The sequence below is a fragment of the Sinocyclocheilus grahami genome, unplaced genomic scaffold, assembly GCF_001515645.1.
Source record: "Sinocyclocheilus grahami isolate Dianchi unplaced genomic scaffold, SAMN03320097.WGS_v1.1 scaffold338.1, whole genome shotgun sequence".
Taxonomy (NCBI): Eukaryota; Metazoa; Chordata; class Actinopteri; order Cypriniformes; family Cyprinidae; genus Sinocyclocheilus; species Sinocyclocheilus grahami.
This window is the reverse complement of record NW_015505517.1, coordinates 945,173-962,649: the sequence shown is the minus strand read 5'-3', so window position 1 is coordinate 962,649 and position 17,477 is coordinate 945,173. Positions and strand designations below refer to the sequence as shown.

The 17,477-nt window shown below is 35.5% G+C and overlaps 2 protein-coding genes across 10 annotated transcripts in view; both read left to right on the top strand.

Annotated features, from left to right (window-relative positions):
* The first annotated feature begins 166 nt into the window (after positions 1 to 166).
* LOC107602977 (glycogen phosphorylase, liver form-like) lies at positions 167 to 11,437 on the top strand. Of its 3 annotated transcripts, XM_016295639.1 has the most exons (20): positions 167 to 451; positions 2,078 to 2,179; positions 2,253 to 2,331; positions 2,440 to 2,543; positions 5,209 to 5,343; positions 5,428 to 5,539; positions 6,049 to 6,131; positions 6,365 to 6,502; positions 7,017 to 7,109; positions 7,281 to 7,427; positions 7,912 to 8,075; positions 8,163 to 8,277; positions 8,361 to 8,462; positions 8,652 to 8,799; positions 8,987 to 9,045; positions 9,618 to 9,759; positions 9,853 to 10,060; positions 10,170 to 10,304; positions 10,379 to 10,445; positions 11,232 to 11,437. In XM_016295639.1, the coding sequence occupies exons 1-20, from the start codon at positions 209 to 211 to the stop codon at positions 11,418 to 11,420; spliced, it is 2,565 nt and encodes an 854-aa protein (XP_016151125.1). In that variant the 5' UTR covers positions 167 to 208; the 3' UTR covers positions 11,421 to 11,437. The 3 variants fall into 3 exon arrangements, with proteins under 3 accessions (XP_016151125.1, XP_016151126.1, XP_016151127.1); XM_016295640.1 differs by lacking the exon at positions 6,365 to 6,502; XM_016295641.1 differs by lacking the exons at positions 167 to 451; positions 2,078 to 2,179; positions 2,253 to 2,331; positions 2,440 to 2,543 and adding exons at positions 3,584 to 3,694; positions 3,768 to 3,846; positions 3,955 to 4,058.
* A 1,588-nt stretch (positions 11,438 to 13,025) lies between these two features.
* The window catches only part of LOC107602976 (ninein-like), a 27,621-nt gene continuing 23,169 nt past the window's right edge, over positions 13,026 to 17,477 (top strand). For 6 of the 7 annotated variants that reach the window (XM_016295632.1, XM_016295638.1, XM_016295634.1 and 3 more), the window contains exons 1-3: positions 16,273 to 16,371; positions 16,449 to 16,640; positions 16,928 to 17,015. In XM_016295632.1, the coding sequence (XP_016151118.1) occupies positions 16,321 to 16,371; positions 16,449 to 16,640; positions 16,928 to 17,015 (331 nt within the window). In that variant the 5' untranslated portion in view covers positions 16,273 to 16,320. Of the gene's footprint in view, positions 13,408 to 16,272; positions 16,372 to 16,448; positions 16,641 to 16,927; positions 17,016 to 17,477 lie in introns of those variants that run through there. The other variant, XM_016295636.1, reaches the window with a different exon arrangement.

Below are 17,477 nucleotides of genomic sequence, written 5' to 3'. Positions count from 1 at the left end.
TAGCTGCAATATTATGTATTTTTAATGTCAAGTCATTGATTCATATACTGTATGTTTACCATGGTTAAAAAAGTTCAATAAGTCCAATGAGAGAGAGAGAGAGAGAGAGAGAGAGAGAGAGAGAGAGTTTCTGCTCCTCCCTCGGTGCCTCCTATAAAAATATGTGGCTCGTGACCCCCGGTGCTCTGTGTAGCCGGTGATCTTCAGGATGGCGACTCCTCTAACGGACCAGGAGAAGCGCAAGCAGATCAGCATCAGAGGGATCGTCGGTGTGGAGAATGTGGCAGAGCTGAAGAAGGGCTTTAACCGGCACCTGCACTTCACGCTGGTCAAAGACAGGAACGTCGCGACGCCGCGCGATTATTATTTCGCGCTCGCGCACACGGTGCGTGATCACCTGGTGGGCCGCTGGATCCGAACACAGCAGTTCTACTACGAGGCCGACCCCAAGGTGAGTCCGGTTTACTTGACGTGGTAAATTTGTTTGAAACTTTTTGCCACAGCAAAAATTAATTATCGAAATGAAATGTAATTTGGAAAAATTTGATTTGTATTACGTTAACAGAGTACCCTTTTATTGGAATATAAGATATATTTTCACGTTGACATATTGGTAATGGTTTTACCAATACGGGAAAAAAAGTGGGTTTTTTTTCACTTTTAATTATTATGAGATTAACAGGTTGTAGTGAAGCTGTCGGTTAGGTTAATTAAGTCAGGTGCTTAACACCCTCATCCGTCCCTCGGGTCATTTTGCCCCAAAAGGTTTTTTCAAAGCAATTCTAAAAATCGTGTGTTTATCGTACCGGTCCAAGATTTCTTTACTTCTGTCACACCTGCACCGGGAATACACAAACATTTTTGAGTGGATTCGAGGAGTTTAAATGGGTGCAGTAAAAAAAGTAAGTCATTTTGACCCGCATAGGAATTAATGGAATTTAAGAGAAAACTGCATTTTTCATTACATTTGATTTTTTTTGATAGGCTTATACAAAATCTGAGACAATCCAGTAAAGATTTATACCCAAAGGAAGGGCTGAGACTACAGAATATCCCCAATGCAGAAAAACTCACATACACACACACACACATGCACAAACACACACATGGTACACACACTCTCATAGAACACTTTGTAATATTTTTCATGTTTCTGCTGGGATATGACCGTCATTTTTCCTTTTTCTTTTTTACTTAACACAGTTAGATTTGAGTGATGTGGTGGAGTGATGAGTGATGAGATTTGAGTGATGAGTTTGTATAATATTTATATATTTTAAAATATATTATATATTTATTTAATATTCATGAAATTGTATGAATATACATATGTTTGGGTTATAATTCAGTTAGAATTTTTTTTTTTAAAAAGGTTTTTTTTTTTAAATATGGATTTTGTAATGTTCCAATATATATTTTAATCCATAAACAACCAAATTGAAGCCTTAAGATTATCTAATTTCTCATGTTTCACTTGTTTTGCTCATTTAAAAATCTCCATTGGGTTCTATAGTCCACTCTAGTGGCTGTAACCATAAAATGCGATTTTATGTAATTTTCCCCCACCAGATGGCATCAGAGACACTCAGTGACTCAATTCCAAGGCCATCTGTTGGTTTTTGATGAAACAGGGCTGAAATTGTCTTTCTTTGTTTGATTTTTTGGTGAAATAATGTACAAAAACTGCTTATTTGCTTATGTTTTCTTAAAAATATCCAGAATAAAAGGTAAATATGATAAAAATCACCAAAAAATAATAGAAAAACCTACATAAAAAAATTGATTATTACCAGGGTTCAGACTGTCATGACAAACCTGGATATATAAGATAATTTTTTATTTATTAAATAAACAATAATAATAATAATATTTTAGGGTAGGCAACTTATTGTGATTTCCAGTCCTGGAAAAGTTATGAAAATTCATAGATTTTTTTTTCTAGTTATGCACGGCTTCAGTAAAATCACTATATATATTTTTTTGTGATGGAAAATAATTTGGCATAATTTGCACCCAATGTACACTCCAAGAATGCTCTGTTTGATTTTTTAATTGTTTATATTTCTGTGTGCTTCAGCGTGTATATTACCTGTCACTGGAGTTCTACATGGGTAGGGCGCTCCAGAACACCATGATTAATCTGGGTCTGCAGAATGCCTGTGATGAGGCTATCTACCAGGTGAGAGAGGACTAAACACTTGTCTATCCATCTGTGCATCTGGCTTTCTTTGAATCTCTCTTTTTCCTTTTAGCTGGGTTTGGATATGGAGGATCTGGAAGAGATGGAAGAAGATGCCGGATTAGGGAACGGAGGGCTGGGAAGATTAGCAGGTCTCTCTCTTTCTCTCTTGCGCTCTCTCACACATACACTATACTGTACAAATAATTTACCGCATTAATATAAATTAGCAATATTTACTGTGTGTATGCGATCCACAGCTTGTTTTCTCGACTCCATGGCGACTCTGGGTCTGGCTGCTTATGGATATGGAATTCGATATGAATATGGAATCTTCAACCAGAAAATCAGAGATGGCTGGCAGGTGAATTCACCCAGATTCCCTTAATTTATTAATAAAAAAAACTTTCTCATATGCAAGCTTCTGATGTCATAATACAGTTAATTATAGTAGTTCTGACCCATAAAGCAAACAATGTATTTGTGGTGTATTTTTTTATATTTTAGAATACAAAAATGCCAAAATGTATCACTAATAAAGATTTTAAAATAAATATATTTTAGATACATTTTAGTTACTTATATTTTCTCATACATTTTTTTATGTTTTCAGATATATTTTTAAATATATTTCAGAGTACAAAAAGTCAAAACATATTGCTAATATAGATTTAAAAATATATTTACATAAATATATTTTTCTGTAGGTTTTAGTTACTTATAATTAGTGCTGTCAAACAATTAATCGTGATTAATTACGTCCAAAACAAATGTTTTTGTTTACATACTATATGTATGGATACTGTGTTTATTTATTATGTATATATATATAAATACACACAGAAGAATAAAAGGTAAATATGATAAAAATCACCAACAAATTATAGAAAAACCTACATAAAAAAATTAGGGGGAAAATTTATTAAAATGTTCCAATATAAGCTTTCTGGACCAAAAATGACATTTGTGTAATTTTTGACCTTCGGGTCGTTTTGACCCGCGAGGGACACTTTTGTTATAGGTTCGGGAGGGACGGATGAGGGTTAAATCTTTGAAATATAATGCATTACAACTAAGTTTTATGGATTCAAATAATGTATTTGTTCCAGTTGTTTGTGATTATTACCAGGGTTCAGACTGTCATGACAAACCTGGATATATAAGATAATTTTTTATTTATTAAATAAACAATAATAATAATAATATTTTAGGGTAGGCAACTTATTGTGATTTCCAGTCCTGGAAAAGTTATGAAAATTCATAGATTTTTTTTTCTAGTTATGCACGGCTTCAGTAAAATCACTATATATATTTTTTTGTGATGGAAAATAATTTGGCATAATTTGCACCCAATGTACACTCCAAGAATGCTCTGTTTGATTTTTTAATTGTTTATATTTCTGTGTGCTTCAGCGTGTATATTACCTGTCACTGGAGTTCTACATGGGTAGGGCGCTCCAGAACACCATGATTAATCTGGGTCTGCAGAATGCCTGTGATGAGGCTATCTACCAGGTGAGAGAGGACTAAACACTTGTCTATCCATCTGTGCATCTGGCTTTCTTTGAATCTCTCTTTTTCCTTTTAGCTGGGTTTGGATATGGAGGATCTGGAAGAGATGGAAGAAGATGCCGGATTAGGGAACGGAGGGCTGGGAAGATTAGCAGGTCTCTCTCTTTCTCTCTTGCGCTCTCTCACACATACACTATACTGTACAAATAATTTACCGCATTAATATAAATTAGCAATATTTACTGTGTGTATGCGATCCACAGCTTGTTTTCTCGACTCCATGGCGACTCTGGGTCTGGCTGCTTATGGATATGGGATCCGATATGAGTATGGAATCTTCAACCAGAAAATCAAAGATGGCTGGCAGGTGAATTCACCCAGATTCCCTTAATTTATTAATAAAAAAAACTTTCTCATATGCAAGCTTCTGATGTCATAATACAGTTAATTATAGTAGTTCTGACCCATAAAGCAAACAATGTATTTGTGGTGTATTTTTAAATATTTTAGAATACAAAAATGCCAAAATGTATCACTAATAAAGATTTTAAAATAAATATATTTTAGATACATTTTAGTTACTTATATTTTCTCATACATTTTTTTATGTTTTCAGATATATTTTTAAATATATTTCAGAGTACAAAAAGTCAAAACATATTGCTAATATAGATTTAAAAATATATTTACATAAATATATTTTTCTGTAGGTTTTAGTTACTTATAATTAGTGCTGTCAAACAATTAATCGTGATTAATTACGTCCAAAACAAATGTTTTTGTTTACATACTATATGTATGGATACTGTGTTTATTTATTATGTATATATATATAAATACACACAGATACAGTTTATATTTTGAAAATAGTTACATGTATATACATTTATATATTTATATTATTATATTTTATATTATATATAAATATATATAATATATAAACATAGCTTATTATTCTTAAATATATCAATGCTTGTGTTTGTATTTATATATACATAATAAATATACACAGTATACACACATATTATGTAAACAAAAACTGGATGCGATTAATCGCGATTAATCATTTGACAGCACTACTTATAATTTATATATATTTTCTATCTACTTATGCTAAATGTATCTTCAAAAATGTATATATTTTGCATTTCCACAAAATTCTGGGTACTTTGCAGTTTGCGATACTTTGCAGGACAGTGTCTGCATAAAAATCAATGTAAATGGGCCAGGAGTCCACTGCGTTGTGGTCACTGGCCTGGTGCATGTGAGCTTGTCACAGAGCTGATAATACTGCACCAATAGGGATCTCGTGCCAGCAGTAGTAGGTTGATAAGAAACAGCGGCTCGATTTATTTGCAGAAGGACAAGTGATAATGGTGTGTTTGTGCAGTGAAAATGCTCATTTTAAAAAATACACACACTTGAACTTTAACCTGCCCTAGATTTGAGTACTATGTTCTCCAGTGCAGACCGGCACTGTTGTCCTCTTTCATCATCTCTGTATCATTGTCTGTTAGATTGAAGAGGCGGATGATTGGTTGAGGTACGGTAACCCCTGGGAGAAAGCCCGTCCTGAGTTCATGCTGCCAGTGCATTTCTACGGCCGTGTGGACGAAGAGGATGGGAAGGAGCCGAAATGGGTCGACACACAGGTATCAACAGAGTTACACGAATAAATACACACTTAAAGGATAGCGGTACCCTGGCAAGGTTTGTAATGCATGTTAATGGTATAGGTGGTCCTTGCCATGCCATACGACACGCCAATCCCTGGATACATGAACAACACAGTGAACACTATGCGCTTGTGGTCTGCACGCGCACCCAACGACTTCAACCTGCGAGACTGTGAGTCATTCACACAACAGAATACCAACCCATATTAACTGCAGACATTTATACAAGACAAACACTATAAAAGTATCTTTTTAATAAAGTCAACTTCAAAATTAAAATGTACACCATTTCCTGGTCTTATTGTGAAAAATTCATCATTGCATAGTATTCATTTATATTACATTTACATTTAGTCATTTAGCAGACAAAGAAAATGCATTTGTCTTAATTTTTCTTTATTTGTCTGTTTTCAGTTTAACCCGTATTTATCAATTCAAAATGGATACTAATTAAGGTTAAATATTAAATTGAACTAATATAAATTACCAGTCAATTTAACCATTTGAAATTAAAGTCAATTAAATTCAATTAATTCAATTAATTCAATTAAAATGAATATTAAATATCAAATAAAATTTTAGCAGCCCTAACATTTACAATTTCGTCAGACACCTGAAATCAGTGCCACTGGAATTTATATGTAATAATTCAATGACGGATGTTTTCTTTTCTTTTCACAGTTAATATTGGTGATTATATTCAGGCAGTTTTGGACCGTAACTTAGCAGAAAACATTTCCCGTGTACTCTATCCAAATGACAATGTAAGTTTTTTTTCACCCTTTTTGTCTGTGTGCTCAGGCAGATTGAGGTTTAAATAGCTTTTTTGCATTTAAACTGCATTAATCTGCATTCATTTTTGTGTGCAGAAAATTAGGTTTCAATTATCCAATGTAGGTGCATCAGATGGTTACTCTCACATCTGATTTCAGATTAGATTTTAGCCCAAACACACTCATTTGTAGTTTTTTGACACTGCAAATTGTGGGTGTTGTAGTTCTTTGAAGGAAAGGCGCTGCGGTTGAAGCAGGAATATTTTGTGGTGGCAGCGACTTTACAAGATGTCATTCGGCGCTTTAAGACCTCAAAGAGGAACTGCTCTGGACCGATGTCATTTGATAGCTTCCCTGATAAGGTCTGTTTTCGCTATACATATTTACACTAAACATCTCACTTGACCCGAAACAAGCATTCCACACTGTAATTCTGCAGGAACTTACCACCCACGCTAGTCACTACATTAGTGCTTTGCATTATGTTATTAAAGGGGTCATATGATGGTTTTTTAAAGATCATTATTTTGTGTATTTGGTGTAACAGAATATGTTGACATGCTTTAATGTTCAAAAAACATATTATTTTTCAAATACTGTACATTATTGTAGGTCCTCTATGCCCCGCCTCTCTTAAACGCTTAGTTTTCTACAAAGTCCCTCCTTCCGCGCGCGCACGCACACACACACACATACGATTTGAACAGTCAATAGCAAATACTTAAACTAATAACAAAACATACTTACAGTAGCTGATTCAGAAGCGCCAGATTGTCATAAACACTCCAAAGAGAAAGGAAAACTTGAAATCGCATCATATGACCCCTTTAAAATTTAAGTAATGTACTTGTGTGATTCTGCATGTGTGTTTGTCAGGTGGCCATCCAGTTGAATGATACTCACCCTGCTATGGCCATCCCTGAACTGATGAGGATATTTGTGGACATTGAGAAACTAGACTGGGACACAGTAAGATTTATGTATAATTCATGATACACTAATTTTAATAGTTTTAGTTGTAGTTAAGAACAACAATACTAGTTAGGGTCAACATTTTGTTTTGTTTTGTGCATTCATCTTATGTCGATTTTGTGAAGGCAATATGATTACTGAAATGAGTTCTTCTGTGTGAGTATCTAGGCCTGGAATATCACTAAACAAACGTTTGCGTACACCAACCACACGGTTCTGCCTGAAGCTCTGGAGCGCTGGCCAGTGGAACTGATGGAGAAACTTTTACCCCGACACCTGCAGATCATATACAAGCTCAACCAAATACACCTGGATGTGAGTACACTTACACCCAGACTCTGCAATTACTTTATTATTTATGAGTACTGCTGTCAAATGATTGATCGCGATTAATCACATCCAAAATAAAAGTTTTTGTTTACATAATATATGTATGTGTACTGTGTATATTTATTATGTATATATAAATACACACACATGCATGTATACATTTCAGAAAATGCCAAAAAAAGCCAATTGAAAAAAAGCCAATTGAATTGCAGTTTTAGTCACTTCCGTGTTGGTTTCACGAGAGAGACCAGAAGGTTGCCGCTTGGATTAATCGCGATTAATTGTTTGACAACGCTATTTATGAGCCATTTTCCAGTTGAAGACTCTAAACAGAGGATTTGTCAGTTTAAATTTGTCCTCAAAGTGTAGCTAGGTAAACCCACATGCACACTTACATTTAGAGCAGACACCAAAATAATGTTTTTGTATGTATATGTGTGTATGTGCGTGTGTGTGTGTGTCTTTGTAGCATATAGCATCTCTGTTTCCAGATGATATGGATCGAATCCGCAGTATGTCTCTGATCGAGGAGGAAGGGGGAAAGAGAGTAAACATGGCTCATCTCTGCATTGTGGGCTCACACAAAGTCAATGGAGTTGCAGAGATTCACTCCGACATCATCAAAAGAGACGTGTAGGCCTCTCTATCTCACATACATACAATCCTGCTGCATCCCATTGCCGATTATCTTCTTAATTGAATTTAAATTTGATCATTTAGATTCCGAGACTTTAGTGAGCTGGAACCAGAGAAATTTCAGAATAAAACAAACGGCATCACACCACGGCGCTGGCTGCTCCTCTGCAACCCAGGACTCGCTGATCTGATCGCAGAGGTCCAACACACATGTTTTTCTCTTGTTTTATTACACATTTGCCAGTTGATGTTTTTATATGTTTCCTTTGTGTGTGTTTGTAGGCTATCGGTGAAGAGTATGTGAAAGATATGACTCAGTTGCAGAAGCTGAATGATCTGGTTGACGACGATGCTTTCATCCGAGATGTAGCCAAAGTCAAACAGGTTTCATATTAAATTTGTAGATCTTGGTAATCTTTTTTCCCCCTTTTCTTTATATAATTGTTTACAACTTTTGAGGTTTTCTGTGGGCATTTCTGACTCGAATGAAATTAGTCAAAAGATTTGTTCATTTTAATTTTTATTTTAATTAAGTTCCAGTTCATTTTTTGGCATGTTTTTTTGTGTGTGTAGGATAACAAGCTGAAGTTTGCGCAATATTTAGAGAAGGTGTACAAGGTGGACATAAATCCTGCATCCATGTTTGATGTCCATGTGAAAAGAATCCATGAATACAAACGACAGCTGCTCAACTGCCTTCACGTCATCACCATGTACAACCGTATGTACAGAAAACAAACACACACTTGCACATGTTGATTAAGCTGTCATGTTTATGTTTTTCAAAATACTTTTAACTATGTCGAGACTCCTTTAAAAATTCTGTCATCTCTGACTTATCTTTGACTTTCTTTCTTTTGCAACACAAAATAAGATACTGAAGAATGTTCCAACTTTTTCACACACAGGCATCAAAAGGAGCCCCATTAAACCGTTCGTACCACGGACTGTGATTATCGGTGGAAAGGTAAAACAAACAACAACACACTCACATGCACTGATTTGCAATATATACATGTTCAAAAGGTTTGGGGTCAGTTAGTTATTTTAAAGTTAATCTCACCAAGGCTGCGTTTCTTTGATCCAAAATACTGTAAAAACAGTAATATTGGGAAATATTATTACAATTTAAAATAAGCATTTTCTATTTTAATATATTTTAAAATGTAATTTATCTTTGTAATGACAAAGCTGAATTTTCAGCAGCCATTACTCCTGTCTTCAGAGTGACATGATCCTTCAGAAATCTTTCTAATATGCTAATTTGGTGCTGATGAAGCATTTCTCATTATTATCAGTATTGTGCTGCTTAATAGTTTTGTGGAAACTGTGATACATTTTTTTCAGGATTCTTTGATGAATAGAACGTTCAAAAGAACAGCATTTATTCGCAATAGACATTTTTTTCTAGCATTATAAATGCTTGTACTGCAACTTTTGATCAATTTAATGCATTCCTACTGATCAAAAGTATTAATTTCTTTCAATTTAAAAATTACTAACCTCAACCTGTATGCTTTACTACATATGTTTATGCAGGCTGCTCCTGGATATCACATGGCAAAGATGATCATTAAGTTGATCACCTCCGTCGCTGATGTTGTGAATAATGATCCTGTGATCGGCCATAAACTGAAGGTCATTTACCTGGAGAACTACAGAGTCTCACTTGCAGAGAAAGGTGACGTGCACACTCACAACATTTTATATCCAAAGTATAAGATTGCTTGCATATTAATGGATACATTTATGATTGTCTGTGTTTTATGTGCAGTGATTCCAGCTACAGACCTGTCAGAGCAGATCTCCACTGCAGGTACAGAGGCTTCCGGAACGGGAAACATGAAGTTCATGCTGAACGGGGCGCTGACCATTGGCACTATGGATGGTGCCAACGTGGAGATGGCAGAAGAAGCCGGAGAAGAAAACATCTTCATCTTTGGCATGAGGGTGGAAGATGTGGCAGAGATGGATAAAGAAGGGTAGGGAGTGAGACGAAGAGATTAAATACATGGAAATGGATGCTGAGTAAATGTCATGCTATCTTTGAAGACATTAACCATTCCTTTGTGTGTGTGTGTGTGTGTGCAGCTATGATGCATTAGAATATTACGAGAGTCTTCCAGAGCTGAAACAAGCCATAAATCAGATCAAAAGTGGCTATTTTTCACCGAAACAGCCTGAGATGTTCAATGACATCATCAACATGCTGTTCCATCATGATCGGTAAAACACTCACACTTTCTTTCTCAAATTCTTACCATGCAAACTCTCTTACGCTCTCTAAAACTGTCCCCCAGGTTTAAAGTATTCGCAGACTATGAGTCTTATGTCGAGTGTCAAGAGAGAGTCAGCGCTCTGTATAAGGTGAACATTATCAAACAAACACATTTTGCCTAATAAACACGTCAGAGATTCAGATTATTGCTCAACGTTCTCCTTCATCCTGCTTCATGTAGAATTAAAACCTTTGCGAAACTTTTGTTCAACCAGAGATTCGGACCACATCGAACTGGCCAGGTCACATGATTTTAGCAAACAAGACTTTGTAAAAAATGGCTTTAACAGTTTTATAATGTAGGTTCAGTTCAGTTCAGTTGATGAATTTAAGTTAATGTAATAAACATGCATGTATAATAAAATACAGACAGTGATAGTTATTCTTCTAAATGGTCTAAATAGACAAGTCCTACCTAAAAACACAAATTAAAAAACAAACACAAATTACTGCATAAAATGTAATGGTATTTAATGATTAGTAGATTATATTTAATATATTACACTTTCATAATAACATTTGTAATTGGTTTGTAAAATGTGTCTGTGTGCATGTTTGTGAATCATTCTGTGAATTAATTCAGTTGATTCAGAGTTTCGAAAAGCTTTTATCACTACTTTTCATTTCATTTAATTCAGTGACATTCAGACACATCGTCATTACTCCTTTACTGATTCAGTTTGTTAATTTCCAACTCCAAGCTATTGAAATGTAAGAATCTTATGATTTAAGAAGATGTGAGACTTAAGAATGATTACACAATTATTTTCTATATAGCAACAGCTCAAAGTGACCATGGCTGTCAAGCTCCAAAAAATTACAAAGAGACCCTAAAAGTGCAATTAATATAGTCCATATTTCTCTGTTTTGGACAGGATCAGAGAGAGTGGACTCGGGTGGTAATTAAGAACATTGCAGCATCTGGAAAGTTCTCCAGTGACCGTACCATTAAAGAGTACGCCACTGAGATCTGGGGAGTGGAGCCCACTGACCTGAAGATTCCTCCACCCAGCGAACCCCGTGAAGCTTTGGAGGAAACCGCTCGCGCCCTGCGCAAGAACTGAACACGTCAGCACAGAGTCATAAGATCATGAGAAGACTTGTTACAGTAATTCAAATAACTACATAACTTAGAATTAATTCAGTTTTAGTTTTTTCTTTCAAGTTTTTCTAAAGGAGTGCCTTGTACAAGCAAAAAGCTCAAATAAACCCAGGGTGCGAACTACGGGGGAGCTAGGGGGAGCTCGGCTCCCCTTAATAAGACATGGGCTCCCCTGAAAACGTGATTTGTGAAATTTTGGGGGGTCTCAAAAAATATTGACAATGTGTTATTTTGACGTGCAATTTCAGTTTTGTGTAATGTGATCATCGTGGATTATTATGTGTAAAATTGCAAAAATATCATCCATTCATGCATGACGGCTATTTAAACCTAATTCATTTCAGTAAAGATAACTATACATGCTATTCTTGTCATGAGCATCAAATTGTGGGGGCGCTGCGGTGCAAATTCCACTCATGTTTAGTACATGTTAACTCAAAGATTCGTAGAAAAAATATAAACGCTGGACTGGTCGATTCAGTGTTAAGGTAAGGCATGTTATTCGCAATTATGTGTTGAGGCTGGGTTGTTATAGCCACCTCCCCACCCGCTGTTATAAAAAAAAAAAAGTGGGCTCCCCCAAAGTCCACGGTATAGTTCGAACACTGAATAAACCTCGTATTTTAATTCATCATGAGTATAACATCGAGTCCGTTTATTCATACAGTATTAGTCAATATAATGATTTTATGGAAAATGTATAAGAAAAATTAGAACATTTTATAAAAAAGAAGAGTGGATGAGAGGCAGAGGACAAAGAGTTTCATGGGTCAACATATTGTAGCATGTTCAAGCATGTTGTGTTATAGATAACAATGTGCTTAATGTTAGTGTTGCACTGTATTCATTTTTGTGTTGCGAACTGTTATTGGATGTGAAAAGAGGCTCCGCACCTGTTTGTGTGTAAGGGGAAAGAGAGAGAAGGAGGGGGGGGAATGAGTGCCTCGCAGGTTCAAGTGCGGTTCTCTTAGAATTCGGGGTGTGAACGGCGTGGGTTGTGGCCGACAACAGCCCAAATAAACACCCCTTGTACATCAAAACGCCTCGTCCTTGTCTGAGAACGCTACAATATTGACATTCTGCACTTATATAGTACAAAAGAAAATGAAATAGTTTTACCAGAGCAAGGGCTTGCAACACCAAAGTTGTGGGTTCAATTCCAAAGAAACACAATTCTAAACAAAACATGCACCCAAAACACACTGTAAGCATCTAGCGATTAAATGACTGTAAATATACACTATTGTTCAACAGTTTGTGGTCAGGAGATTTTTTTATTTGAAAGAAAATAATACTTTTATTCAGCAAGGAATTCATTGATTAAAATATAAAGTCTACTGTCAATTTAATTAATTCCTTGTTACATATATATATATATCAGAATATATATATATATATATAACAGTTGCTTTGAACGGCCTATTCATGAGAGAATCCTGAAAAAGTATAGCAGTTTACACAAAAATAATAAGACATACTAATAAAATAGAAGTCATCTGAGAATAAGAAATTGTACTTGAGCTTTATTATCACAAAAATAAATGTCATTTGGAATATATTGCAATAGAAAACCGTTGTTTTGTTTTGCTCTATTTTTGATCAAATGAAAGCAGCTCTGGTGTGCATAAATGGCTTTGGAACTAGTGTAGATTATTTTAGCTCAACAGGTGCGTCGTTCCATCGCTGTCCTGCCGGAGTCGCTGTCGCGCGCTGTGTTTCTGCTCGTCTCCTCCTCTTCCTCCTGCAGGGCCTTTCAAAATCTCCCTGACCGCCCCATTATAACCGACAATGTAGCACACTGAACCGAGCACTCAGCAGAAAGATATCACATTCACAGCTTTAGCTCCGGCATTAGATCCAAACACACAGAACGGTTCAGTCTGTGGGCGAGCTCCGGATCAAACTAATGGACTTCTAGCCGAATAACGGAGAGACTGTGAAACCGCCGGGTATGTTCTGATGATGGGTTTAACTTTGACTTTATCACTCATAAATCACAGTCATCTCATTTATAATAGATTCATGTATTAATTCGGCATTAAACTTTAATGTTATGTGTCCTGCATATGGTTTGAGTTTGTGCCGTGATTTGATTTGGCGATTAATTTGTGACTGCAATACTTAAGTTCAGAACTTTGTTTCTTTAATAATGAAAGACTTGTCTTTCACCTCAAAGCATGTTAGATAAACGAAGTGAAAAGGAAGTGGCAGTGATCTTAGTATGGGTGTGTATTTTGCGTGTTTAATGGTGTGTTTGTGTGTTTAATGTTGCTGTGTGTATGTGTTGCTAAGAGTCACTGTTATGGACTGATGATCATCTGAGATTGCAGAACTGTAGCCATGTGAGATGAGGGAAGTCGTTTTGGTTTTGAGCAGGTTGTGGCACTGTTCCTGTAATGACTTTAATTGTTTAAAAGCCATGTAAAATCAAGTGGGAACAGAGTTAGACAGACACCACAGTGATGGAATGAGCCTTCTGTCTGCAACTGAATCAAACCATCTGTTCATTTAAAGGACTCTGTTGATCAGTCTGCTGTGTGTGTGTCTGTCATTGTCCTTCTTTGTGTCTGTCTCCCTGCTTGTGAGATGCTGAAATCTCTACGATTGCTGATTAGTTTTTATTGGATTGCTGAAATGATGATCATTTTTCAGTTTATTGTAAGTGAATTATTACAAAGAGATTTCTCAGATTTGTCTTATTCTATTCTAGCCCTATATGGGACCTGTTGCCATAAGATACTATAACAGAGCCTCAATGGGTGCTGCTCGATCATGGCCACCAATGCAGACTTTGACATATATAATTTGATATTATGTAGTAAAATTATTTTGGAAAATATAAATATAAACATATTCTGGCAATACATTTGTTGTATTGTGCTTACTTGTGTATTATTGACATGGTGAATGGTTCCCATGGTCATAGAAATCCAAATGTGGAAATATCACAATTTACAGTGATGCAGGTGGTATATGAAATGAATACAGTAATAAGGTTAGGCTCATTTGAATTAATTAGTCAAATACAAAGATGTCTGTTTAATTTATTCCAGTTATGCTCAGTTCAAAAATATTTCTTTGGAAACAAAAAGAGCCAATCTCAATAATAAAATATAAAATTAATTATGAATAAAAATTAAATGAATATAGAAAATACAAATAATTATCCAGTTATCACAAATGAGTGGAAAAGTCAAAGAAATATATTGGTTAAAAGGTTTGGTTACCCGTTTATAGCTACTTTTGTATTTTAAAATTGGTCTGATTATTGATGTGATTTAAAAGTATTAGGCATTAAGGCATATATGGATGACCCTGTACATTTTTTTTTTTTTTTTTTTTGGTTCGAAAAAAATGTTTTTTTTAAAAAGTCCCCCAAAATCAATTTCACATATTACCTCGTCCAAATATCTGAGTGACTCTGAATCGGTTCTTCCTGAATATAGAGACACATGGCCACTCTCAGACGTCCTTGTAAGGGGCCGGTGATGATGTCATTGACAAGGAGCAGATGGACACCAAACCCCTCCCCTTTTGTGTGTGTGTGTGTGTGTGTGTGTGTGTGTGTGTGTGTGTGTAGCTTGTAAGGGTGATGTCATTGACAAGGAGCAGATGGACACCACCCCCCTCCCTTTGTGTGTGTGTGTGTGTGTGTGTGTGTGTGTGTGTGTACCATCCACTGAAGAATAATAAATGAATACACATGCTTATATGCTTGTAAGGCTTTCAGAGGGGTCAGGGCTCCTTGGGACAAAAGACACCTGCAGTGTGTTTGATTGTGTTCATCTCAGATGTTATAACTTGTGTGTCCTGACGTTGGCCTCTCTCATCTGTGCTCTGCTCTGCATTTAGCCCACAGATCTCTTCTCTTCCTGAGCGGAGGGATTGTGTGTGTCAGAAATAGTGCTGTAGGTCTCTCCATTTTTGTGGCTCAAGCTTTGTTCCATCATGAGTCTTCTATGCTCTTAATTACCATGAGCACAAATCCCAAGCTCAAGGATTGATTAAAGTCTTAAAAGTCATGGAAACTGAGTCATAAAATATGTCTTTGATTAGATATTGTTGGTGGTGTTTGCCTTGAGTAAAACAAGCATAACAATGTATGTCCATGGGACAGTTTTATTGGAGATGTTTGTACATTAACAAGTATTAGGAATGTCCCTAATAAACTGATAATTATTTTATTAAGTTATGGCTGATAATTGACAATTGATAAATGAAAGTTTATTAAAATTACCTAAATAAATTGCACAAAAACATTATAATGTTTTGGCATCAACATTATAATGTTTCGTATAAACAAAATCGTATAAATACAAATTTTGAGATTTGTTAAAGATAATTTTAACAGTGTTAAATTACTAGTGTCTTTTAAAAATAAGTTGGTAATGTTTGCTAGATGACAACAAATGTTGTCCAAGTATAAAAATGTATTCATATAATTTGTATTTATTTATTATAAAATTATCTTTTAAAATGGTATATAATAAATATCTAATAATCTATATATGTGCATGCATAATTAAACAGATACATTTAAAAAAAATCTGTAATATCATCCCTAATAAACATAATACTGTACACTTATTATTTTAAAAACTGGTACCTCACATAATGGAAATATGCCCAGGGATGTAAAAGATTTCTATATGCTCTTTATCCAACTGAAAAAGTCACGGAAATCCATTAGTCAACTGTGGGAACGTTGTTCCGCTGTTATGAAAGCTGTAGTCCTTTAATGGCTGACAGCCAATACAGCCTCCTTGGTAAAAGTGACCGGTGTGAGTGTGTCAAGCATTTGCGCTCAAGCTCGTTGTTGCTCTTGTCCGTTTTTTTTTTTTTGTCACTCACTCTGGTTATTGATGGCTCTTTCTGCATCCTTGTGTTTTGAACAGGAATATGTTGGAGTTATTGTGAGTGTGGAAGTGAACTATCTGCCTTAGTAAGCTAAAAGCCAGTGGACGGAATAACTCTGTCTGTGTCTCTGTAGGAAAGGCTGATGGATGGAGCGAGGGACCAGTATGAGGAACGATTGAAAGAGGTGTTTGAGAGTTTTGATGGCAGTGGTTTGGGCTCTCTGAGTCCGGAAGAACTGACCGATCTCTGCCGGGCCCTTCAGCTGGAGGAGAACACACTGAACACACTCTTACACACACTGCTGGAGGACCAGATCCATGCACGGGTGAGAGACCACATATATTTCTTTGTGACATTTTCTATTTTTATTTTAGTCATACTTTATTTTAATGTCTTTTTTGTGTATTTGTGTGTGTTAATTTTCATGCTGAGGCATTAAATACTGTTAATGGTCAGGAGAATTTGAGCGTGGATTACATTTCAGAAACTTTGTGTTTTGTTCAAAACCCAAACCAAACAACCTTTTCGAGCATCTATAACTAGAAACTGTATAGTCTTGATAGACACTGATGAAAAGAGGAGTGATTCATTGCTACTGTTTTGATTTTTCAGGTTGATTTTGAACAGTTTAAGGATGCGCTGATCCTTGTGTTATCAAGCACAAACACAAATGATCCAGAAGAATGTCTTGAACGACCAGGTAACAACCTCATAAGATCTAGACTTGTCTCGAAAAGGTTGTAGATTTAAACCATATAATGAACGGACATCATGTCATTGATCATTAAACTGAACTGATCACTTTAGATTATTGGCATCAAGTAACCTTGCTTGCTGGAACCAATATTGTGTAAAAAGAGCAGTTTAAATCCTCAGTTTGATGAATGTCTCATTAAATTGTATAGAAATTCTGTTCTAAAAATATAATCGTCTTTGGATACACTGCTGTCTAGATATTGATATTACCATTGAAGGACCGTTTTAAAATAATATCTATACATGCTGTGATGTCACATAAAAGTCACCAAAACTTGTAGGAATAAATATCCATTAATTTTATATAAATTTAGGTCTAATATAGTTTCTTTATGTGTTTACAGCTGTTTATATTTGGTCTGCTTGACTTATGACTAATGTATGACTGATATATATATATATATAT

What these genes read in the sequence shown, in the direction of transcription:
- LOC107602977 (XM_016295639.1), top strand. Translation starts at nt 209, where the DNA reads ATGGCGACTCCTCTAACGGACCAGGAGAAGCGCAAGCAGATCAGCATC. An exon ending in GACATCATCAAAAGAGACGT is followed by an intron (nt 8,076 to 8,162) that starts GTAGGCCTCTCT and finishes TTGATCATTTAG; the next exon opens with ATTCCGAGACTTTAGTGAGC. An exon ending in GCAGAGATGGATAAAGAAGG is followed by an intron (nt 10,061 to 10,169) that starts GTAGGGAGTGAG and finishes GTGTGTGTGCAG; the next exon opens with CTATGATGCATTAGAATATT.